Raw genomic sequence first — 27,123 nt, 5'->3', positions numbered from 1 at the left:
ACCAAGGATTTTTTACTTGGTTCGGAGCCTGGGGCGACTCCTACTCCAAGGCTCACGCTCGTTGAGCGTTTACTTTGAGCAATCACTATAAGTTTGCAAGAGTACAATTTTAGAGTACAACAATTAAGTGCAGTAAGAAAATATACCAACAACTTTAAGAATAGGGAATTCGAGGCTTCAGGTTGTCGGTGTCTTGTTCAGCTTTATCGGGTGATTCTTTGAGCAGTGCACGGAAGATGTATCGCGTTTTCGTTGTTGTTCCTTGCTGCTACTCAAGACTGCCTTTTATAGCCTGTGGAAGGCACCCTCAACAGCATGGAGGGCGCCCTCATCCGCGCCGAATCCGCAGCGTGGATGAGCTTTGACCTGGTCATAGTCTATCCACCTGAGGGTGCCCTCAACCTCCATGAGGGTGCCCTCGCGCTAGTGTCCAGGGTGCCCTCAAGCTCCATGAGGGCACCCTCTGCTCAGCATCTAGGGCGCCCTCAAGCTCCATGAGGGCGCCCTCGCGCCTTGCTGCAAGAGGGTCTTCTCTAGGTTACTTGAGACAAACACTCCAATTTATTTCCTTCAAAATACGTTAGTACAACATATCCTGCAGAACAAAGTTAGGACATAATAAGACTTAGAATTTGATAGTCATCAGACTGTTCGGTTCTGACTTTGGATTCCCGACTGGAAATCCTAGGTCGAATCGACGCCTACTGTTCCCTCACCAGGGAACACGTTCTCACCTACTCCACTCAGGAGAGTTTATCTGTTGCTGGTTGATCCTCCAGACCAACTAAACTTTTGCTCAGCGCCCGAGACTCCAGAACTTTCTGCTGGACGTCCTCTCTACGACCCGCTCAATCTTTCACCTACCGTTATTCTACTTACGCTTAGATTGCACCACAACAAAGATCCCAACAAAATATTTATAATTTCTTGTAAATATTATTGCATTGTTAATTGTTGTATATATCATTATATATAAAAACAAAATCAAGATTGTACTATTAAAAAAAAATCGAAAGACATAGGTAAGAATTTATATATATAACTAATATGCTACAATTAAATAATATAAAATTATGATAAATACGATCAAAAAAATTTGATTAATGATGATAAATTTTTAGATATTTATAAATTTAAATTTTATGGGATAAAATTTAATGGTCAATTTTATCTCTTTGTATATTATTATAGTTTACAAAATTCTAAAAAATATTTAGATATTTTGACGATAAGAAATTCTTGCTAGGTTTGTTACGAGTGACTCGATCAATCGGGTGCGAGCGTGCGGTTGTTCGCTTCCCTTCTCTCTCTCCCTACCAAGTCAACAGCGAGCTGTCGTAGCGTGTCGGCTGTTGAAGCCCTCCGGAGGAGGAGAATGGCGGAAAAGCAGCTGATCGTGGTGGTGGAAGGGACGGCTGCCCTTGGCCCCTATTGGCAGACCATCCTCAACGATTACCTCGATAAGATCATCAGGTCGGCCATCCCTTCCCATACTCCTGAACACGCTTCCTTCGTTTGGCTTCCTGAATTTTAGCCTTGGGTTTGGAAGCTTTTCTCCTTCCACTTTCCTTTATAATTAAACAAAATTTATGCCTATGTTTTTGCTACTTCCTTGCTTTCTAGAGACCAATAGCTGAGAGCGTGCGTTCTGAAAAACCGTCTTGGGACGATCGAAAGCTAGTTCATCTAAAAGCCAAGTCTGCGTAAATAGTTCTACGAGGATTTTATTCAATTGTTTTTTAGTGAAGGAAGAGTTCTGAAGAGTTTTATGTGATAATTAAAAACCTTGGCCAAGTCTACGAAATGTGTAAATACAAAGTGACTTACTAACAAATTGAATTTATGGCTAGGAGAGAGAAGTGCTTCAATGATTTAACACATTACTTTTTGTCTGAAATGGGTAAGGGTATTTGATCAACGCAAGAAAGTGTAGGAAAAGTATTAGGAGGCAAATACTGCATTTTCTTGGTTACTTCGTTAATCATCTGTCATTTTGCTTCTGTACACTATTTGTTGTTATAAAATATAAGATTTGTGGTACATTTGTACCAATAGAGTTTGATTTCTACTTGGAATCAATTGAAACCAATGGAGCTCAGATAGTGTAGGTCAAATTTCTCCAACTCTCCTCTTTTTTTCTCTAAAGGAGGAAAAAGAAGAGCAGAGGGAGGTGGAATAGATGAATCATTACTATATTATTCTGATTTAAGGAGAAAAATCAGAATAAAAGGTGGAGAAAATAACAATACAAAATTTTGATTTTTTTCATGATTGTTGTAAACCATATGTTTATGCCCATTTCCCTTTTTCTCGCCACTGTCTACTACTGCTTGGTTTTTTATCTTCCAACTTCACTAGAGCTAGAAAGAAAAGAGTATTGCACAAGGTTTGAAATTATATAGGCAAAAAACTTCAGCTATTAAGATATCAGACATTCTGGAAAAAGATCAATATGCAATATGATGTATTATGATGAAGGGAAAATGAACTCCTACTAGACTTTATTGCATTGTATAGGATTTTTTTTGGACTTTGTGACATTTGTGGACACTGGTAATAGTTGCTTGGTTCTACCATCCAAAGAATATGGACTAGTGTGATTTTTTATGTTAATTCTTGATTACTGAGTGCAACTTCATTGATGCTATGAGGTGGCACTTTGAAGTTTAATAAGAACTTCCATAGTATTTGTTTTCTATTAGAAAGCATCACCTAACTAGATTAACAAGAACTAAGTGGTTTTATGAACTAATACCAACATATCAAATATGTAAATTTAGTGCCTAGTGTATCACTTTGAATGTTTCAATTATCTATATAATTGAAGTGTTAAGCTCTTAACAAGATCCAACCAATAGCTCAACTACTTAACAAGTATAATAATTAAGTTATCATGCTATTAACTCAACTTGGAGCAGAAATATTTAAAGAGGTTCCTCAAATGAATATATAATTGAAGTGTTAAGCTCTTAACAAGATCCAACCAATAGCTCAACTACTTAACAAGTATAATAATTAAGTTATCATGCTATTAACTCAACTTGGAGCAGAAATAGTTAAAGAGGTTCCTCAAATGAATTCATTCTTTACCTAGGATCCTTTTCTAGGATTTCATAAGCTATTTTATTATGCCATGTTTCTAGGGCGTGAAATAAAATTGGAAAAGATAGAAATGTTCTTGGGAAATAAAGTCGGTAGAAGAGAAACGATGAAGTGATTATCTTATGTTGTTTCCTTGGAGAAAAAAAATGTGTAAAACTTTCTGTTTCTGTTTTCTTGAAAGGAAAGAAAGCAATCATTTTTTAAGTACAACAACAACCAAGTTTTATCCCACTAGGTGGGGTCGGCTATATAGATCCTTTTACGTCATTGAGCTCTATCTTCTACTATATCATCATTTATACTTAAATAAATTTGATCTTATTTTATTGTTGCTAACCAAGTCTTTTTTGATCTTTCTCGTTTGATATGCGTGTTTGTCATAGTTTCACATCGCCTAACTAAAATATTTATTGGTCATCTAAGTACATGCCCGTGCCATCTTAAACGTGTCTCTCATATTTTTCCCTCAATGGATGCAACTCCGACTTTCTCTTTGATGCTCTCATTTTTTATTTTGTACATTCTCGTAAGTCCACATATCCACCTTAACATCCTCATCTCTGCAATTCTTATCTTTTGCTCATGTGCTCGAGTCATAGCTCAACATTCAGCTCCATTTAGCATATCAGGTCTAACTGTGATTTTGTAAAATTTTTCTTTAAGTTTTAGAGGTACTTTACGGTCACGTTCTTCTCTATTTCAACCATTCTGCTTATATTCTATATAAGACTTCATTCTCAATCTCCATCATTTTACAAAAATGATCGTAAATATCTAAAGCTCTCGGTTCTTGTCATCTTTTATCTTAACAATTATCTCATTATGTCTAATATTGCTAAACTTAAATTCTATATATTCTGTCTTTATTCTACTAAACCTAAAACCTTTCCCTTCTAGTGTTTCCCGCCAAGATTCTAATTTAGCATTTTCTCTTTCACGTGTTTCATTTACCAAAATAATAGCATCTGCAAACAACATGCACCACGGTACAATGTGTGCAGTGAGTTCGTCCATAATTAGTGTAAAAAGATAGAGACTTAGAGCTGATCATGGATGTAACCTATCTTTATTGAAAATACTTCAGTTACTCCACATGAACTCTTTACTCTAGTCGTTACATCCTCGTACATATCTTAATTAGTTCAATATATGTTACGTTAACACATCACTTTTATAGAATTCTCCATATAATTTCTCTTCAGTCTCTATCATAAGTTTTTTCTACGTCAATGAATACCATGTGCAGATATTGTTTTTGCTCTCAATATTTTCAATTAATTGCCTAAGAAGATGTATAACTTCTATTGTCGACCTTAGGTATGAACCCAAATTGATTTTCAATCACTGTGGTCTCATTCCTTAATTTTTTTTTATTATTTTTTTTCAAAGTTTTATGGTATGACTTATTAGTTTAATATCCCTATAGTTTGAACAATTTTATAAGTCTCCTCCCTTCTTATATAAGGGAACTAGAGTACCTATCGTCTCAAGCATTTTTTTTTTATTTTCAATATCATGTTAAATAATTTTGTAAGCCATTCAATACCTTTTTTCCTTAGAGACTTCCATACCTCTATCGGAATATCATCTGATTCAACGACTTTTCCATTATGCATCCCATTTAAACTTGTTCTAATTATGAAGTTTGAATTCTAAGTTAAAAATTTAAATTTTTATATTCATTTAACCTACTTAAATTACCTAAGTTAAGTTGGTCATCTAAATCTTCATTAAAAAGTTGATAAAAATACCTCTTTCACCATTCTTTTATTTCTCCATCGTTTACTAGTACCATATTACATTAATCTTTAATACATTTTATTTGGATAAGATCTCTTGTCTTCCTTTCTCTCCCTTTAGCTATTCTATAAATGTCTCTTTTTCCTTATTTTATATCCAATTTTTGATATAATCGTTCAAAAGTTTCATTCTTTACTTTATTCATTATTTTCTTATCTTTTTTCTTGGCTATTATATATTTTTTTAAGTTTTTCTTGTTTTTATAAATATATAATTCCTTATAAGCTATTCATTTTTCCTTCACTTTCTCTTGTTCTTTTTTATTCCACCACCAAGATTCTTTAGTGGTGCATGTCCTTTTGACCCACCGAGTACACTCTTAGCTATTATTTTCAACTTTGAAACCATTTTATCCCATGTCGTATTAGAATCATCGTATATTTCACCTAATGCTTGTACTCCTACCTTCTCCTTAAATATATTTTGCTTTACATCCTTTAACTTCCATCACTTAATTTTATGAATTGTATATATTTTCTTTCTATTGATACTATGTTTGAGGTGTATATTCAACACTACTAACGTATGTTGGGTAGTTAAGTTTTCTCCAGGGATGACCTTGCAATCTTTACAAGTCTTTTTATCATTCTTCCTAACTATAATAAAGTCAATTTGCGATTTATTATTCTCACTGTTGAACGTGACTAAGTGTTCTTCTCTTTTCTTAAAAAAACATATTAGCTAATATAAGGTCATATGCTATCGCAATATCTAATATAGTTTTTCCTTTCTCATTTCTTGTTCCAAACCCATAACCCTCATTTACCCTCTCATATTCTTCATTTTTCACTTCGACATGTCTATTTAGATTGCCTTCTATTAAAATCATTTTATCTAAGTCGTCTCAAAATTTTGATTTGGTAGCTTCATCAAATCCTACTTGCGGTGCATACATGCTAATTATGTTCATAGTTTATTTCACCACTATTATTTTGAGGGCTATAATTATATCTCCTTTCTAACTACTCCTACAACTTCATCATTTAACGAACTATCTACAACAATACCCACTCAATTTCTTATTTTACTTTACCATAACTTAAAACTCGAGTTCTCTATCAGTTTTGCCTTCTCGTCTACCCATTTTGTCTCTTGTACACACAAAATACTAATTCTTCTTCTAATTATTGTATCTACTACTTTCATTGATTTACCGGGTTTCTATGTTCCATGTTCCAAATATCAGATTATTAGTTTTTCTATCATATTTGTTCTTATCCAACCTATAGTGTGAGAACTCTTGCCTATTTAACACTACACCCAAGTTCTCATGGAGATGTAACTTCTTTGCCGATACATTACATCCTGTAACGTAAACTCTTGCATATTTAGCACTGCACCTGAGTTCTGGAGATGTAGGGGTCCTTGTCGAGATGTTATAATCGGACCCTGTAACGCGTTCCTTCTAGGGAACAATCTAATATTAGTACAATAGTTTAATAGATCCATTTATTAAATATTTGTTATAACTTTAACGCTGACTGACAACTTAACGCAACCCTCCTCTTTTATTGCGGCTTGGAACCGACCATGACTGGTTCGTCATGGGCGGAGTTAAAGCAATCATTTTTTAAGTAACATAATAAAATGAATAATCATACTAGTTTGAAGCACAATTATCATCCAGCCATGTTTGCCCTTTTATTTAAAGTCTATAAATAATACTAAAACAAATGTTTATTAAATTTCTCTTATATTTATGGATCATCTGGCCATAGTCAGCTGCAATGGCTTTTCTCTCAATTTTGGAAAAATATTTTTGCTCTTGCTTAGAAGGGGAACCTTGGCGCAATGGTAAAGTTGTTGTTAAAGGTCACGGGTTTGAATCCTGGAAATGAACTCTTGTAAAAAGTCGGGTAAGACTGCGTACAATGGATCCTTCCCGGGACCCCACATGGCGGGAGTTTCGTGCACCGGATTGCCCTTTATTTTGCTCCTGCTCCCTCTTTCTTTCCCTTCCTACATTTCTTCCAAGAAAACAAAATGAAACTTTTTCCCTTTCTCTCCTCCCTTTCCCCTCTTTCTTTCCCTCACCCTTTCTCCACAAAGAAACAAAATGTTTACTTAGACTTGCAAAAGATTCCATTTTTCTATGTTCTCATGACTGAAACAAGTTGGTGTTTTATTTGCTAAATCTTTCTTACTTCACCTTGGGTGGTTGTTAAGCCACATTCTGTGGCAAACACTAAGTTTCCTTTGGGAAGATGACATTCTCGTAATTGCTCCTTGCAACAACTGATAACAGCCCATGAACAGTGATGAATTAACACAATGCAGGATTTACAAGCAAAACCAAAAACAATAATTCAGTGCTTGCGACCAAGTGTGAATGGGAACATGAAAAGTCTCAAATACAAGGGTGTAGCTTGAAAATCAACTGGAAGAGAAAATAGGACTAGGGCCAAATCAAGGGGTTTTATATTTGCCCAGTTATAGATGCTCCTCTTGGCTTGCTTCTTCTGGATTTGATCCCAGGTAACGGCTTCTTTGGCTTCCAAGGATTGATGCCAAATAGGCTAGAAATATTTGCACAACTTAAGCTTCAAAGATCTCTTCAATCAGTATGAGGACGGAAAACATTGCTTTATCACTTGCTAAGGTTCATGATGGATGTGTTGATTAATGCATTGAATGTTGCCTTCAGGTAGAAACATGAGTGATATAGCTGTTGGATAGATATGGAGAATAAACATAACCTTATATTGATACTCTGTATGGCTATTTTGGTGACCAGTCCATGGATCACTGTGCTGATGATTGATGCAGTATCCTACCAATTGTTTGCCTGAATTGAGCATAAAAATATGCAGGGTTAGGCTGATTTCTGTAGGTTATGGTTTGGCTGGCTAAATGTTGAAGATTTTCTAGAGGTTTTAAGAAGTCTAACGAGATGTTTAGGAGTGCTCTGAGCTTTTGCTACATGACACTGTTAAATTTTCCTCTTTTGTAATTTAAGCTATCATGATAATATTAACTCTATATATATGGCTTTTATAACTTCATCAGTATATTTATTTATCATCAGATTTGTGATGCTATTGATAACTTAGGCACGAAATTTAAGCTAACAATGACCAATGTCAACATGGAAGGAATGCTATGATTTTAACAGTGTGCTGTATTGCCACTGTTGGGTTTGAGTTAAGAAGAAAATTGATTATAATTGCAGTCCACATCTGAAACAAGAATCATAGTTTTTCTGCAACAACCTTCAAGCATATCATACTATTGCAAGAATTTCTAATTGGCCGTCTTGAATCACTTCTCTATGTGAGAGTAATTGTGGGTGTTTCTTGTATCACTAATCACTAGGTATGTAGATCTACTCAGTGCTATCAAATATTGTTTTCCAATTATTTGAACAATGCAGAAATAAGAATCACAAAGTGTAGCATTTGTAATTTTATACTATAAGAAGGAAATAGTTGGTCTTTTATAATGGTCAATCACTTCACATGCTCGTCATCATTATTCTTTTTCACCATTTATTTAATTTTTTTTAACTGTATTCTTTCTTTCTTTTCTATAACTTCTCACCACCTTTATATGGTATATTTGTTTAGTTTTTCATTTCACTTAGCCCTTCGTTGGTGGGCTGTGCCTCAAACTCCTTTCACATACCTAACAACTATTATATACTCATTTTTTGAATGACTTGGTTGATATCTAATGTTTTATCTTTTATGGATCAGATCAGTGTTTGTTAGTGCTTCTGCATTGGCTACCATTAGCTTTTACTTTTGAGAATTGATCCATGAACATGTTGGACTAATGTAGGTGCTATTATGGGAATGAGTTAACTGGGCAGGTATGCTTCTAACAAATGAGAGTTTTTAGGAACCCTTGGAGTTTGTAAGCTATCGTTTTTGTTCAATTATTGATTGTAACAATTATTCTGCCTGTATTTCATGCTAATTCTTTGTTGATAATGTGTTTTTGGAACTTGATATGTTCATTGTATAGATTGATTTACAACTTACATGCCAGTGTTCTATATCACTAATAGCATTCATTCAGATATCTTAAAAGACCATTGATTACAATAATCACCATTTTTTCAATATGCTTTTACCTACCTGTTACACCTTCAATTGCTAACTGATTTATACGAGTGAAGCAGAAAGGTGAGGTATAAATTAAGTAATCATCAAATATTGCTATATTCAAATGATCATCCATGACTATTGAATCATACACATCTATTCAAATTTCTCGAATAAACTTTATCTGTTCCTGTGACTGAAGGTTGGCTGTGTTAAGTTTAAGTTGAATCATGAATACTTTTAATGATTGGAATTTGAGTTCTAACTAGATTGACGACTAGTTGTAGGTTTTGATTCTTCCACCGTATCTTCGCCAAATATAATCAATTCCATGAAGAGTTGACTGAGACATTAGTATACATGAAAAAGCTACTGCCATTGCTGTCCTAATCAAGCTCCTTAGTGATCATGTTTCATGGAACAACAATTTCTAGAGTAGTAGTAGTATGTGGTATTCCATAAATAAAATTGCCTTATTTTCTTGTAATTGTAAGAAGTTGTCTGTGCAAGGTGTGGTGACTATTACTTTATCGTGATGGAGCATACTCATCCTAAATAAGTACTTCCATTCTCATCTAGTGAAATGCTTCACCTTTGCTTGATTCATTGAGACGCTACTACTCTTTACCATTGTGTTACAAGATGCTTTATTCTCGACTCTCCTCTTATCTCTTTATGACCATTGTCAAAAAAAACTTCATTGTCTATGCTACTATGTGCTGTTGCTGTCGTTGCCACTATCACCATATTCTATTGTGTTGCTTCTCAATCTAGAAGTGGAATGGTAAATTTTGGCTGCGCTACTCTATACCAAACAAGATTATAATCCATTGAATTTTCATTTAGGAAATGTAGTAAATGTTATACATTCATTTGAGTGTTTAAATATCCATATTTGGATTATTGGTCTTATGTGTCAATACCGTGTTGTATTAACACTCAACATGCTTTGATTGACTAAAACTTCTCTTTTGCTTAGCTTGCTTCTTAAAATATAAGGATATAACAATTATTAATTAGTTGTATTAAACTTTTGGAGCAATAAGTTAGAACAATTTGCAAACATCATTACTAGTGATTATGGTTCACTAATACCAAATTGAGGGCGTATCATATGACAACTTTGATTCTTGTAACACCCTAGTGACCTCAATCCTATAATTTTTTAAGATCTATATTAAGTAATGTTCTTAGAATATTCAATATTAGAATTGACTTCTTCACATGTCTATAAACATAGCTTGTCACGATCTACAAGCTTCCATCCCTATATAAGGGATAGTCTCTCTACTCGGATAATATCCATCATTACATCAAAAACCATAAGCAGTGTTATAAATGGCGGTACTGCCTAGTTGGTTGAATTAAAAATAAAAAAATATTTTTAAAAATATATATTAAATTAATGAGATAGTTTTATTAGGTTTTAATTAAGCCTATTTAAATTATTCAATCATACATACGAGTTGATTATAATTATTAACATAAAGTAATTTAATTAAATCCTAACCAAACTCCTCTTACCACTATGCTAGCCTGCACGACGAGTTCAGACGTGTCGTTGGACCATGCGATGCATTCAGATGAGTCACTGAGCCCGGGCGACGCTTGTGAGCTTGTTGTTGGCCTAGGCGAAGCGTCTGAGATCGTCATCGGGCCCGGGTGACTCGTTTGAGCTCATCGTTGGCCCAGTGACGTGTTCGAGCTCGTTATTAGGCTTGGGCGACACATACGAGCTCTCGTCGGGCTCGGGCGACGCATTCGAGCTCGTTGCCAGGTTCGGGTGGCACTTTCGAGCTCGTCGTCGGCCTGAGCGACATGGCCGGGCTCCTCGCCGAGCTCGGGTGACACGTTTGGGCCTGTCGTCGGTCTCGGGCAATGTGTCCGGGCTTGTCGCTGGGCTCCAGCGACGTTTCCGGGCCCGGCGACGCATCCGGGCCCATTTGACGAGTCCGGACTCATCGTCGGACTTGCGCGACACGTCTGGCCTCGCTCGCCTCGCTCGCCTCGCTAGCCTCGACTCGACCAACTAAAGTACTGCCTATGCTAAAGGCGGTGCAGTTGATGCCCGCCTTCTGCCTAGATGGCCGCCTCGGCCACCATTTAGAACACTGACCATAAGTAATACCCCCAAGGGTGTATAAGACTATAACAAACATGAGTACTTAACAATTTATTTAGTATTATAGAAAGATGTTCTACTCAACATAATAACTCTACTTTACTCATGACACAAGTATACGATGGCACGACTAACAAAAGTAGACAACACAATTAATACACTAAAGTACCAAAATACTAAAATGCACAAAAGAAAATAAATTGAATAAACTCTATCACTGAACATCTTTGAGTAAAACCGTCCCATAATATTAACCAACCTCCAAGATTGCCTTAAGTATTAGAATTTGAAGGTTAAAGGAAAAAAGGAAAGTGAACCCATAGTGCAAAGTAAAGAAAGAAAAAAATTGCATGAAAACAAAATCATAGAAGACAACAATATAAAATCCACGTATGAGAAAAACATGGAATAACAACTAAACTTTATCCCACTAGGTGAGGTCGACTATATTGATTGTCCTACCCAAAATTATCATATATAACCCACAGTCAAAACCATCAATTAATTTATTTAAAACACATTTCACTTGTTAAGTAACATTTTAATCCTTTTTTAAAACATATTCCATAATATATGAAACCATATAAATTTAGTCTTTCACATTTTAATTCATATATATGGATCTACTAATAAGATTTAAACAAGTATCCATCTTGAATATGTATCAAATAAAGATTTAAAAATTTACAATGTTAGTGTGCTCCTCTTGGTTGAGCATTTATAAATAAAACTATAAGGATAACTTAAAAAGACTCAAGATTATACTAAACCAAATAACAACACTCTAGGGATCAACTAATACTCAAAATCATTGGATTCAATCTTGATCCAATTACTATACCACAACTCAGATGGAAGAACGCAACCCTCAATACCAACAAAAAAATCTTAATTCCTCCTAAGATAAAATATGACAACATAAGCATCAAAGCAGAGCCAACAAAAATATAATAAGACCAAATTCTTACCTCAACCATGAGGACGATAAAAAAGGTGCATTATGATCGCTCATAACTTGGATTTCCGATTCGAACAATCAATACAAGTAACCATGTAATAACACAAGCAAGGAAAACCAACAACTCCCTCTTACTTTAATGAAATTGAGCATGGTTGGATATGGAAATCGATCCATATTTGAAGTACATTTACTACCACTAGAAATCAATCTAGAGAAGAAAGAAAATTCATTACTTGATAAAATAGAGAATCTCACAAGGAATAAAGGCTTTGCTTACCCAATCTAATTGAATTTGTCTATTTTTATCTAGAAGATAGGATTCACACTCTCTATCTTGAATGAAAGAAGTGAAAACACTTGCTTTGAAGGATGACAAATCACCAACATCTACAAGAGCAAGAGCAAAGGTAGTTGTGGTGCATCAAGAAAAGGGAGGATGTCCGCTAGAGGGGGAACAGGGTTGCTTCTGACCCTAGATGGCCAACGTGACACTATGAGTGGCCCCATGAGAGAGAAAGGGAGGGGGAGATTGGGAGAGATCAAGAAAGGGAGAAAATGCTAGGGTGGGCTCTTGAAGGAAAAGAGAGGAGGAGCAGCATGTGCGTTGGCTTCGATTGGTGTCATGCATGGTGAGGGGTTCACGATGGATGGCGATGTGAAGGGGGAAGGGAGAGTGAAGGTCTAGGAGTGGAGTACTTGGTGTGAGAGGAGAGGAATATGAATAATCCTAACATCCCAAAACCTCAATTAAAATCAACCAAACATGACTGAGTGCTCGAAGAATAAACTTAGTTCAATGCTAAACTAATTTATTGTGAACTCACCTAACCCTAATCACGTACGGATGCACTCAACCGAGCCCTACTACGACTTTAAATGAATCTAAAAAACTCAAAATATTGCATTGGTTCTATGATTTAAAATCTCGATCCGTATCGTATTGGAGTTTTGATTTATGACTGAAATGATACGGTTTTTGTATCGTATCATATCGTGTAGATATGATTTTGATATTTTTAAATATAAGATATATTAACTAAAAATAAAAAAATTAACCTAAATATTAAAAAAATTAACCTAAATATTAAAAAAATTAATTGAAATTATTAACCTAAGTTTAATTAGAAAACCTAAGTTCGCGACCTCTCGTGTCCCTGTCGCACGCCTGACTCATTGCCCTTCCGTCCATGCAAGCAGTAGCGACACTGACACCACTCTTCCTGTTTCCTGTCACCGGTGATCGACCTCTCCCTGCCTCACGTCCACATGCCGCGCAACGTCCTGCGAGTAGCGACTGCCTTCGTACGGAGGTTGCTATAACCGTAGAGGTCATTGCGAGATCGCGATGCTTGACCCATGGTGCCGATGTCGGGTGGCAGGTGGAATGATAAATTTCGCATTTTCGCGTTTTTCCTAGGAGAGTATGAAAATTTAAACCATGATTGATTTTGTTCAATTAACTTTTAATTTTTTTTAAAAGGAATAAAATTGATGTTCAGCAATGATTACAACAATATGATTCGTCCATGCTAGTTGATACCAATTGACACTTGAAGTATTAATTCATTTGAATTGTGCCTTATCATATATTAGATGCACCTTTGATATGTAGTATGGATCTAATTTTGACATCTAATTCTATTAAGATGTGTCACTAATAATGGATAATGGGTGAGCCAGTCAACTAAAGAAAGGAGGAAGCAGAAGGGGCGCCCAACGAGGGGGTGCTGGAGGATGAGGAAAATAAGATACATGGTGAGGGAGTGGAGAAACAGGGAGAGCGAAGTGGAGAAGAGACAATTTGGAGTGCCACTGTGTTGAGAGAGACATGGTAACTGAAGAAATTTAGGCAGCTCATCACTACCAGTCAAATGGAATTGCAACAGAAAATTTAGGTGACTTAGGTCAAATGGTCATTTTGCCAAGTTAGAACTGTCTTTTCAACTTTCAAATGGGATTATCTGTCGATCCAATAGTTTTCTGTCCATTAAATAGCTTGCTAATACAAAAAAAAAAAAAATGAATATAACTTGCTTATCTGTAACATTTAGAATCCAGTGACTTAATTATATTGTATGTATTTACATTCTCATGAATAGTGAATTATCTTCTTGCTTTTGTATTTTCAAATTGCAGAAACTTAGTGGAACAAACCCTGAGCTCGCTTTGGTTGTATTCAACACACATGGCCCTTATAATGGTATCAATTTATTATATCCACAAGTGATTAATAGTGATTTCTTAACAGCATTTTGAATTTCCAGATATATGTGTTGGTAACAAATCAATGAAAAAATGATCATCGTAGTAGTTATATTGGTTTTATATATCCTTTTGCAGAATTTTGGTTGTTTTACAATATTTTGATAGAAACATCTAGATGGGGATTAAACCATGTTATACACCATATCATGCCATATGAATTAGCAAAATTTTTTTGATTGATTGTAACTATTGTATTTTATTTTTTAAAATAATTGCTGAAGTGTTTTTAGTTTCTGGCAAATTAAGTTTGCACCTATAGTTAGAGCCTTTTCAAATTCCTAGCTCGGGGCATTTTTGTATTTGGCCATTTGTTTTTGATTCTGTTTACACAGTACCGATTTTTCATTTCCCCTTTTAGTTAAGGATCAAACTAACTCCATTGTTACACCATAGTTTGTTTGATGACGATTATTGACGTTGCGGGCTGACGAGAAGGGGGCTTGGAGAAGATAAGAAGAGATGACCGTTGCCTTCCAGATTTTTCTGAAAAAATAAAATATTATTTAATAATCAAAGATTTAATTTCTTAAATAACTATACATATGCTTATTTCAGTTCAGTGCCGATTGAATAAGTATAATAATGTCCTTAGGTAGTGGGTTCTTATCTACAACATATCAATTGGTTGAATTAATAGTGAGATATTGTAGATATACATGGAACACTACTCTTAACTATTCCTAGTCAAATATTAATATACAAGGACAATATTAATGCGTTGAGACTAGCATGTAGGTCAACGGATGACTTGATCTCACGAGTCATGGATATGAGATATCAGGTTGACATATGAGTATATATTAGAGAATATATACTGAATGATCCGCAATGAAAATGTTTCATGGATCATTATATGAGTGTCATAAACATTCTCATGTGACTATTGGTATGAATAGTCTTTAGACCTGAAGTCATTTCGGTTCCCGACATAAGAAGTTGTGTACTTTGGTATCGATAAATGTCACCTGTAACAAGGTGGGCAATAAAGTCGATCACTGGGTATGCAATGAATTATGCGGAGGGATGTGAGTGATGTAGATGAGATCTATCCCTTCCATATAACGGAAGCGATATCTGTGGGCCCCTTGATTAGTAGGACACAAGAAAGCATGACCATGCGCAAATGAGTCAATATGAGATATTGAGTATATTTGATTGCGTGTGTCTACTTAGAGATCAAGAAACACAAAAGGTTGATAAGAGGATGACACGATTTATGCCTCATTGATCAATCTAGATATCAAAGATAGAGGGACCAAGTCATACAAGATAATAGCCATAGATAGGTTAAGTCAGATCTCGACTTTCTCGTCCTTGGGTAGCAATGATGCCTTGCTAGATGTCACTCATTGCTTATGTATTTAAATATTGATTTGGATACATTGCCAACGTTACGAGAACGTATTGGGTCACACACAAAGAACAAGTAGATTTGGAGAAGGGTTCATATGATGAATCATTGGATTAAGTCTAATCCGAATTGGACTTATTGAGTTAGACTCAATTGGATCTAATTATTGATTGAGTCCAATTAAACTAGACTCAAGGAGTCAATACGAATTAATGAAATAGTGATTCATTATATTTGAAATTGCATGGGATCAATTGAGTAAGACTCGATTGAATTAGACTTGAGTTAGACTCAAGTGAATTAGACTTGAATTAGACTCAAGTGAATTCATTCACTAAGAGGATTAATGAAGATTAATTTATTAAAGGGCAGCCCGGTGCACGAAGCTTCCGCTATACGTGGTCCTGGGAAGGATCCATTGTACGCAGCCATACCCTGCTTTTTGCAAGAGGTTGTTTCCATAAATGGAGATTAATTTATTGAATTTCGAAATTCAATGAATCATTCAATTTTCGAAATTGAATTCAAAATGAAGAGTTTCAATGGAGTGTAAATATTCATTAATGCTCATTAAATATTTTCATTTGATGAAAATACTTAAGTATTTTTTTTTCTCATTTTGGTGTACTTCTTCATTCTCCTTCGTCTTCTCTTCTCCTCTAGTCCGAGACCTCCTATCAAGGTTGCTAGCACAACCTTACGTGGTTGCCTTCTCCACTTTGTGAGTTTGTGAGACAAACGAACACTTGTTCGTGTAGATTGCATAGAGGCGCGAACGTGTGATCGTGTTGAGATCCAAGCTGTTTGGAGTTTGTGTGCACGCATCAAAGGTATACTATCATGATATAAATTTAGTATAGATTGTAACATGTCTTTCCCTTCGCATGGATCTTCTGGAGGAACTAGAAGTTTTCTGTTGCGCTTAAGTGTATTTAGCGCCCTAGTTCCTTACAAAATCTACTAACAGTTGTTGGATTTTGGGAATCCTCTCCGTCGACGAGCATAACATCGTGGATGTGGCTATTGTCCAACTTCACGTCCTTCGAGCACTCCTCGTCTTCAACAATCAGTATCATTAGAGGATTTGATTCTTTATTTTGTTTTGGATCAAATTCTGTAGTAGGATGAACTAGGTCATCACCATCATATTCTTCCTCTATTAAATTCAGACATTAGATATCCTCTTTGTACGTTGTCACTCTTTGCTGCCAACAAAAAGTATAGGAGAAGCTGGACTAGGAAGAGGTGGTCTAGCAATTTTGGAATTAATGCAATATGCAGCTTGAGGAGGCAAATTTGACTTTGGAACAAGGGAGTAAAATCTTCTAGAATAAATTCAGCAAAGTCTGAAAATATTGCTGTACCTCGTCAACTCCATCATCATTGTATATTGGTTCACAAATCTCTTCCGTCTAGCCTTCTAGGTCTTCCTCAAGTGGTCTACAGTCGGTTGCTTGATATAATTTGATAAACGGTTCAGAAGTACCGGAAATGAATTAAGGGTCATCATTAAGCACTTCGTCCACTCTATAGTCGTCATATACCGGCTCACTAATCACCTCAGTCTCGTCTCCCACGTCTTCCTTAATCAACAAACTCTCACGAATCACCATAAAGTACCTCATCAACTTCTTCTAAATTATCTTCGAACTCGTCAAGATCATCTTGGGCGTCGCAGCTATTGTTCTCCATGACAAAACCTAATCATCCTTGAAATGAAGTTTGAGTGTACCAAAAAGGAAGAAATTGATCTTTCATCTTTTTCTTCATCTTCTCCCTATCCTTGATCTTGGTTTTGCCTTGTTTGTCTTGTGAGCATTGCAAGTGCTCCTACCACACCGATGCTTGACCCTTGAGTCTAATGACAATCAACTTCACCTTCATCCGATTTGGAATTTGCTTATAGTTGCTTTACTTTGTTGATCCAATCAATGAATTTCTATGTTTGTAACGTACTAAAAAATTCGGGTATATCAACTTGACATCTAAGGTCTCCATGTCGATCCTCTCGGCCACATATCTTACGATCTTCAAGATTTTACGTCACCGTCACTGCACGCTGAGTTAAATCTGTGACTTGCCTCTGTAAATCCTCAATCTCGTCTTCAGTGATACGAACACGGTGCGACCCTTCTGTGTGACATGACTACGACGACCTTCCATTGGATTTGATACTCCACTTCCTTAATCGGACACTGCTACCAATTGATATCGGGCAAGATAGTGATTATCCTGCGGACTGACGAGAAGGGGGTTTGAGAAGAAGGTAAGAAGAGATAAACACTATCCTCTAGTTTTTTCTGAAAAAAGAAAATATTATTTAATAATTGAAAATTTAATTTCATAAACCGTTATACAGATGTCTACACTCCATACCCTAATACCAAAGAAAGGAAATAATTCCTAGAATCCAATTCCTAACTTGTAAAGAAAGGAAAGGAATCCTAATAAAAAGGAAAAATACTTACAATTCTAAAATCTCTAAACGGATTCAAATCCAAAAAATAAAAAATACAAGATAGAAATTGCCAAAAATACCTAAAGTATTAAAAATACTTTAAATACTAAAAAGGTAAAATTTATCAAAAATAATAATAAAAATTTACGGATCCTTTTGCATCAATCACCCATCCTTGACGACCTCTTTGCAACGTGGAGGCCTAACATGACACAACGTGGGCTACATTACTAAATCTTAGCTATAATTTTCACACAGAGTGGAATTAAGTGTCTGGTATGTGTATTTTTAAAAATTTTTACAAGTGATCAATGGGGATGTCGGATGTTTACTCAGTGTCTGCTCAAATATATTTTATGCTAATAGACATACAGAAGGGGTATGCATTCCTACAGCTGTAGCCCAATGGTAATACTATTGTAAATTTCATGGCTCTGGTCTCGAATATATCCTTGGCCAACCCTTTCATGCTTGTTTTCATATCGAGCTCTGGAGGTACATAGAATAGGTAAACCTCTAGGTTTTCTGCATCATCTACAAAACTTTCAAATTTTTCATAGACATAAAGTTCCTTTGTTCTTCCATTTTTTGGAATCTAGAAGTCAGGACTAGTAGCTCTCTTAGTTTCTGTCTTTGTTGCATGTTGGATTTTCTTGTACAACCATTTTATACTTCTGATTAAACTCTCAGATGTTTGCAATAAAATTTAGTTCAGGTGTATGACTTCGTGTTTAGGTGAATGATTTTGCTGAATTGAGATTTATTATTGCAATTAATCAACTCCTAATGTTTTCTTATAAGTAAATTTTATAACTCAAACCAAAAGTATAAGAATTGGCCATTAGGAGTGAACAAAGAATCAGATCAGAGTAAGTACACTCTCAAGGACCGGTATACATGAATTTGCACACTCTTGAAAATCTTTTCACAATCTAACTGACTCTCACTAAAGAAACTTTTATTTCTAGCCATCCATACATGGTGTACCATAGAAGACAAGGCAAGATGACGAGCCTTTGTCAACATTCTACTCCCATGATAATATCTCCCAAAGACCCTTATCATCCGCTGGTATGTGGACATCTTTTGTCCCATTTGTAGCCAATTTTTCACCCTCCATAACTTCGTTATAGGGGGGCTCCTGAAGAATATATGCTTCTGTAACTCTAGCACTTGTTGACAGAAGGTGCACTGCCAATCCTCTAGTTACTCTTTTCTATTTTTCATGGGTTGCCTCCTTAGTGCCAACATCTAGAGGGTAACTGCATGAATCGGCTATACATGTCTTCTACACTGTCCAGACTCGTACCTTCTTAGGACTAGGTTGCCTAAAGAAATCATATGCCTAAGCCATCCACCATCTCAAAAAAACAATTCTGCTAGCTTCTGTCTAGCAACCTCTAATGATCCAGCGGCCGATAATATGAGATCCTGTATCTGCAGCAACCTCTTGACCAGAGGGGAAGCTGTGTTGGCTGCCTCCCAGTTCCATAAATCAAATCCTAATGTTGTGCATACCAATGGTTGTCGGTCACCAAGTGCCCTCCATTCCTCAAATAACATCTTTAGATTGTTTCTTCTTCAACATTTACCCACTCGGCATTAGATAGTTATCCAAGTAATTAATGACGATTGCCCAAAAAATGATATAAATAAATATGAGAGAGGTAATTCACAGCAAGAAAATTACCTTCAAGGTTTTAAAAAGCATATGCAGCGTACCCACTGCACAGAGAGAGGGATGTCTCTGTAAGTAATTGCCAGACATTCAAAAGCTCTAAAAGCCTCCAAGACAGTAAAGAGAGAATTAATATATATTTAGATCAATAAGGGATTATGGGAGCATTTGCTTAAACCTTGATTGTATCTTGTGTATCCTTCATGCACATATGAAACAACCAGAGTGAAACAGTGAAATTTTGGCTATGTGAGATCATACTGCCCTCACATTGAGACTGATAGTAATTTGCTACAGGACACAAACTGAAATTTCAAAATTTCTTTTATAAATATGCATTTCGTTAATCTGTTACATGGATAGAGGATTAACATCTGTTTTAGTTGCCAAATACATGTTGGAGTAGCGCAAGGTTCTCAATAGAAGACAACTGTTAGAATAAGTAAAAGGGTATTTGAGTCTTTTGGTGTATATCTTCTTTTCTATATAAAGGCCTAACTTGTGGGGTTCCATCAACACGAGATTTTAGGTTTTGCTTTGAACATGGTATCAGAGCCAAAACCCTAATTTCTTTTTCTCTTCCCCGCGCCGCCTCCCTCCCTCTTTGGTTCGCGACATTTCTTCTCTCGCGGGTAGGGTTTGCGCGACAGCAGCTCCTTCCTCGTCCTTTTCTCCCCGCCTCCCTCCTTTTCTGGTTCGCGACATTTCTTCTCCGGCAGGGTTTAGCGACAGCCCTCCAGCGACGGGCCTTTCTCCAGCAGCGAGCGCCGTCTCTTTCTGCCGCGCGAGTTCTCCAGCGGCGATGGCCTGCTGTTTCGTGGACGCCGATCTCAGCCTCGTATCCACCATATCTTCGTCGCTTCTTCCTTGATCTCTTCGCCCTCCTCTTCGAGGCTCGCGACCAAGGATTGAGCACGAACCCCAATCCTTCTCCCGTCTCTGCGTTCGACTACGCTGCGCTTCGACCTGATGCATCGCGGAAGAGGAGCCTTTGCCGTTTTCTGTTGCACAGAACACTTCTGCTCTGCTCTGTCATCAGCAGCCAAGAACCTTCTGCTCTGCTCTGTCATCAGCAGCCAACAAGCGCCTGACGCCAGAAGAAGCACTTCTGGCAAAAGCAAGCACAGTCTGGTTCACAGTTCTATTCATGGCTACATCTGGCGCCCCAAAGCCAGATACCTCAATCTTTACCAACCATATTACTGCACCCCTCTCTTCTGAGCAGTTGGATGGTAAAAATTATATCTCATGGGCATCTCACATTGAACTTTGGCTTGTTGGACAGGGGTATGAGACACGTCTCACTCAAACTGAACAAGATGTTCAAGACGCCGATCGTCCTCTGTGGAAGAAGGTTGATGCTCAGTTGTGTTGTATTATCCGAGCCACCATCCATTCATCTCTTAGGAATGTCTTCCATACTCACAAAACCTGCAAAGTTGTTTGGACACAAGCTCAACAACTCTTTACAAACACCTCTCGGCGACTCTATCAAGTTTGTGAAGATCTCATGACTATCCTCAACACCAATCAGATTAAGGATTCAATGTCAACTTATCTGGGTTCAGTTTCTAGCCTTCTTTGTGACTTCAATGAACTACTCCCACCTGCGGCCGATCCTGTTGAAGAGCTTGAAAATCGGAAGAAATTTTTTATGTCTTTGGCTTTATAGTCCGCCTGATTATTCTCATGTCAGTAACGGATCCCGGGCGTGCTACCATGGAAAATACGGGCGACTCTTCTCCGTGTCCCGACCCAAAGTCTTGACAATGCCTTCTTTTGTTCCCGTCGACTCGTCGACTTTGGTCTCTCGACACAAGACCTCCACCTCACAAGGGTGGCAAAGGACACCTTGGTGTGACCAGTGACACGATTGATAAATGTTGGAGTCTACATGGTCGTCCTCGTGCTGCTCAGATTGTTCGAGTTCTGTTGCTCCTTCAGCTTCCACTTCACAGTTAACACCTGATTCGACTTTAACACCTTCCTATACTGACTTTCTGAAATGGTTTGAGGATCGACAGGCTTCGGGTTCCACTGCTACCATTGCAGACGCTGGTACTTCCTTTGCTGGCATATCTCGTTCTTCGGGTCCTTGGGTTCTTGATTCAGGGGCCACCGATTAATAAATCCTTTTTTTCCTCTCTCACTACTTCTGATAATTTACCAATGGTCACCATGGCCAATGGTTCCCAAACTCAATCCCAGGGTATTGGTATTGTTCATCCTTCTTCATCTCTTTCAATTCATAATGTTCTTTATGTTCCTGACGCTCCTTTTAATTTATTGTCGATAAGTCAACTTACCCGATCTCTTGATTGTGTCATTTCTTTTACCAACACGTCTGTTTCCTTACAGGACCGGAGTACGGGGAGGATGATTGGCTTCGGATGTGAATTTCATGGCCTATATCGGCTTCAACAACCCTCTTTTGTTGGTTCGGCGGCGGCATCTCCACTTCTTATTCATGCTCAGTTGGGACATCCAGGTCTTAATAAGTTGAAACAGTTGCATCCTAGCCTTTCTCACTTAGAGTCTTTATCTTGTGCGTCGTGTCAATTAGGTAAGCATGTTCGTAGTTCTTTTTCTCCTCGTATTGAGAGTCGGGCTATGTCTCCTTTTGCTTTGGTTCATTCTGATGTTTGGGGTCCGAGTCGTGTTTCTTCTACAATGGGGTCAAGGTATTTTGTTACTTTTATAGACGATTTTTCCCGTTGTACATTATCTAATGAAGGATCGTTCAGAATTGTTTTCTATTTTTGAATCCTTTTTCCTTGAAATAAAAACTCAATTTGGTACTTCCCTTCGAACTTTACAAAGTGATAATGCACGCGAGTATTTGTCTACTCAGTTTCATACCTTCTTGACATCTCATGGTGTGCTGCATCGCACGTCTTGCCCTTATACCCCTCAACAGAATGGGGTTGCAGAACGCAAGAATCGTCATCTCCTTGAAACCACTCGGACCCTTCTTCTCCATTCTCATGTCCCTCATCAGTTTTGGGGTGATGCCGTACTTACTGCGTGTTATCTCATCAATCGCATGCCTTCATCCACTCTCCAAGGTAAAATACCTCATCAGGTACTTTATCCACATCAGTCCCTTCATCCTCTGCCACCTTGGGTCTTTGGTTCTATTTGTTTTACTCATGCTTTTAATCCCGGCATTGACAAACTATCTCCTCGGTCTCATAAGTGTGTCTTCCTTGGGTACCGACGGTCTCAGAAAGGGTACAAGTGTTATTCCCCTACTCTTCGTCGGTACTTCATCTCTGCTGATGTCACATTCTTTGAGTCGGTTTCTTTTTTTGGTTCTTCCGCTTCACAGGCCGAGGTTTCTCCCTCTCCACCTGCACCAGTGACTATCTTTTATCCTCCGGAGGCGCCTCTATCACCTCCAGCCTCGTCTCCTCCTTTGCAGGTTTATCAGCGTCGTCCTCGTTCTGCTTTGCCGCCGACCAACACTGACACTGCTGTGGGCACATCTTTGGAGCCAAGTCCTTCGTCGTTTCCTCCGGTCCCATCTCCTGACTCTGATGTTCCTATTGCACTTCGAAAGGGTATGCGTTCCACTCGTAATCCTTCTCCTCACTATGTTTCTTTAAGCTATCATCGTCTTTCCCCATCCTATTATTATTGTCTGCCTTTCTTGTCATCTGTTTCTGTTCCAAAGACTGCAAGTGATGTCTTTGGCCATCCAGGATGGAAACAGGCTATGCTTGATGAAATGAGTGCCTTACAAAGTAGTGGGACTTGGGACCTCGTTCCTCTACCTCTTGGGAAGTCAGTGGTTGATTGTCGATGGGTGTTTACGGTGAAAGTTGGTGTAAACGGCACGGTTGATCCGCTTAAGGCTCGTCTTGTCGCTAAAGGCTATACTCAGGTATTTGGATTGGATTATGGCGACACCTTTTCTCCTGTTGTCAAGATGTCTTCTGTGCGTCTTTTTCTGTCTATTGCTGTAATTCGCCATTGGCCCCTTCATCAGTTGGACATCAAAAATGCATTCTTACATGGTGACCTGCTCGAGGAAGTCTACATGGAGCAACCTCCGTGTTTTGTTGCTCAGGGGGAGTCTTCTAGTCTTGTATGTCGCTTGCGGAAATCTTTATATGGTCTCAAGCAGTCACCCATAGCATGGTTCAGTAGATTTAGTACCATAATTCAACAGTTTGGCATGACTCGAAGCGAGGCTGATCATTCTGTTTTTTATCACCACTCATCTACTGGTTGTATCTATGTAGTGGTTTATGTTGATGATATTGTCATCACAGGTAATGATCATCTTGGAATTTCACAAGTAAAACAACATATTTTCAAACATTTCCAGACAAAAGATCTCGGCAAACTCAAATATTTTCTAGGGATAGAAGTGGCACAGTCTAAAGATGGGATCATTATATCCCAAAGGAAGTATGCAATGGATATCCTGGAAGAAACAGGAATGTTAAACTCAAAGACAGTCGATAATCCCATGGATCCTAATGTCAAGCTCCTACCAAATCAGGGGGACTTTCAGATCCTGAACGATATAGGCGATTGGTAAGGAAACTAAGCTACCTTACTGTCACTCGTCCGGATATCTCATTTGCAGTGAGTGTAGTAAGTCAGTTTCTTAGCTCTCCATGCAAAGAACATTGGGATGCAGTAACTCGCATTGTTCGATATATCAGGGGTGCACCAGGAAAGAGTCTTTTATATGAAGACAAAGGACATACTCAAGTCGTAGGGTATTCTGATGCAAATTGGGCAGGATCTCCCTCTGATAGAAGGTCCACTTCTGGATTGTGTATATTTGTCGGAGGTAACCTTATTTCTTGGAAAAGCAAAAAACAGAATGTTGTGGCAAGATCCAGTGCAGAGGCAGAATATCGAGCTATGACTATTGCTAGATAAGAACTTATATGGTTAAAACAGTTGCTTCATGAACTAAGGTTTGGAGAGGTTACACAAATGTCACTCATATGTGACAATCAAGCCGCTATGCATATTGCCTCAAATCCAGTCTTCCATGAGAGAACAAAGCATATTGAAGTTGACTGTCACTTTGTCAGAGAGAAAGTCATATCTGGAGAAATATCTACTAGCTTTGTCAACTCAAATGATCAGCTAGTAGATATATTCACTAAATCACTTAGAGGTCCCCGGATTGACTACATATGTAACAAGCTTGGTGTATATAATCTATATTCTCAAGCTTGAGAGGGAGTGTTAGAATAAGTAAAAGGGTATTTGAGTCTCTTGGTGTATATCTTCTTTTCTATATAAAGGCCTAACTCGTGGGGTTCCATCAACACGAGATTTTAGGTTTTGCTTTGAACAACAACAATTCACAAATTTGAGCTAGTGTTTGCGTGGTTGTAAAAGCCTTTGCTGTCCCTTTAATCTTATGCCATAATCCTGAATATTTTGGATTAGTAAACCTCCTCTATAACACTGGGTTTTATTTTTTTAATGTCTTCTCTGAGTCCAAATCCCCTTTTTGTAGATTTTGTGGTGCAACGGAGTGGTTGGACAAAAGACTTGGATATTTTCCTCCAGTGGCTATCAACAATGTGCTTTTCTGGTGGTGGTTTCAGTGAAGCTGCCATTGCTGAAGGCCTTTCTGAAGCATTAATGGTAAGTGATGAACTCACAGATTCCTTTCATATATCAATTTAGTGTGTTACTTACCAGTCTTATATAGTGATTTTTTGCTCTTCTTGCTACTTGTTCTTTTGTTATACCTACAAAGTTGTATTAGATCAGATGATGCAAAATATTTTACTTGTATTACTAATGTCCATTTCTGTTCAAATCTTTGACTAATATAGTGAAATAAGTTTGTTAGGCTTTTATCTCATCTCCCAAACTTGTTAAAGAAGCATGCTTTTCCTTCCCTTCCGGTGCTCCTAGAGGAAACACCTCTTTTCTCTCTTTTACCTATCACTTCGTCTCTTGGTCTCTCTACCTATGGGTAGAAATGTCTTACATTCAAAGCCCCAAGGATAGAACTGTTGAAAAGTATACAACTATTTTAGGATAGTTTCTAATTTTTGTAGGAAAACTAAAATTAGTCATGAAAATCCCTTTATATTGAGATCCAATTTAGGAATAAAATATTTTATTCTTTTCTATTTTTTAATTTTTATATATAATAATTAATGCACAATGTATATATACTCTGTGTGTAATAAAAAAGTACGAGAATTTCACTTTACATTTCTTGTCATGGTATTAGAGCTATAGGGTTTTATGCCTTTGAGATATCTCTGGTTTTTTTTGGCCTTCATTGTCAAGTTTCTATTCTGTACCGATTTATTGTTGGCCTTCATTGCGAACATCTTTTTTTCTTCTTTCTGTTCTGTAAACTTCTAGAGCGAGTATTTTTTCCATAGTATGTGATGTCTAAGATTGCAGAAACTAATAGTCCTCAATTTGATGAATGAGTGACAATAACCTATCTTCTTGCTAGTGAATTTTAGAATACCCACCACTCCGTCCCTACCTAAAAGGCAAAGGAAAAAATTTGACATCTTGGCATAGGACCCAAAATGGTCATCTAGGATTATTTAGAAAAAACAAGGGAGTTCAAAAAATTATCAATGATGGAAAAAGGGAGAAAAAATGGGAAAAAAAGTTTAAGGCGTTGTTAGTGGTAGTAGCCTGTCATCATGTCGTGGCTGCTATGAGGTCACGGTTAGGCCTCGTCTTCGCGATATTGCCGCAACCTCATGACAGCCTCGCGGGACCTTCGCTTTGTCGCAAGGACTCTGCGAGGTCGCAGTAGTGTCACAGTTGCCACACCTAGTCGTGAGGCCTTTGTGCAGTCATGACGACCTCATGATATCTTTGCCTAGCTGCGTGACCTCTCCTAATAGTCTCACCTAGTGGCCAGGTGCACTTACAAAAGAGTCTAGTGCCAGTTGATGGACAGAATGATAAATTTTATTTCATGTCGACTAACATAACTTGGTATCACATTTTCTTAAAATGGAATTGTTTAGGACATGATTTAAAATAAATATGCCTCCTTGGTGTCAATCATGTGCTTGGCATGTTAAAATTAAGATAAACATTTTGTTGTTGTCTCAGTATAAAGATAATGCTAAAATCGTAGGATTCCAGATGAAAAGCAAACATTGAGCTAATTATATAGTCATAATTTTCTTTTTCTACATCTTCCACCTCCAATATGCTATCAACACCATATATGTTAGAATTTTCATCTCCGGTTGTGATGGTTTTGATGATATTGACAAAGGGTTTAAGTTAGCTTTGTGATTATTTGATGTATGTGCTAAGTTGGTCTACCAAATATACAAGTGTACGAGGCTTCGATGACTCAAGGTCCGTAAGATCAT

The 27,123-nt window shown here is 37.4% G+C and overlaps 1 protein-coding gene across 2 annotated transcripts in view; it reads left to right on the top strand.

Moving 5' to 3' along the window:
• Positions 1-1,247: 1,247 nt before the first annotated feature.
• Positions 1,248-27,123, top strand: part of LOC122045557 (mediator of RNA polymerase II transcription subunit 25-like) — a 70,195-nt gene continuing 44,319 nt past the window's right edge. For both annotated transcript variants that reach the window (XM_042605825.1, XM_042605822.1), the window contains exons 1-4: positions 1,248-1,473; positions 8,680-8,710; positions 14,165-14,228; positions 25,269-25,399. In XM_042605825.1, the coding sequence (XP_042461759.1) occupies positions 1,376-1,473; positions 8,680-8,710; positions 14,165-14,228; positions 25,269-25,399 (324 nt within the window). In that variant the 5' untranslated portion in view covers positions 1,248-1,375. The remainder of the gene's footprint in view (positions 1,474-8,679; positions 8,711-14,164; positions 14,229-25,268; positions 25,400-27,123) is intronic.

This window comes from Zingiber officinale, chromosome 2B (genome assembly GCF_018446385.1).
Source record: "Zingiber officinale cultivar Zhangliang chromosome 2B, Zo_v1.1, whole genome shotgun sequence".
Taxonomy (NCBI): domain Eukaryota; kingdom Viridiplantae; phylum Streptophyta; class Magnoliopsida; order Zingiberales; family Zingiberaceae; genus Zingiber; species Zingiber officinale.
The sequence above is the reverse complement of the archived record's forward strand: the minus strand, read 5'-3'. Positions and strand labels throughout refer to the sequence as shown.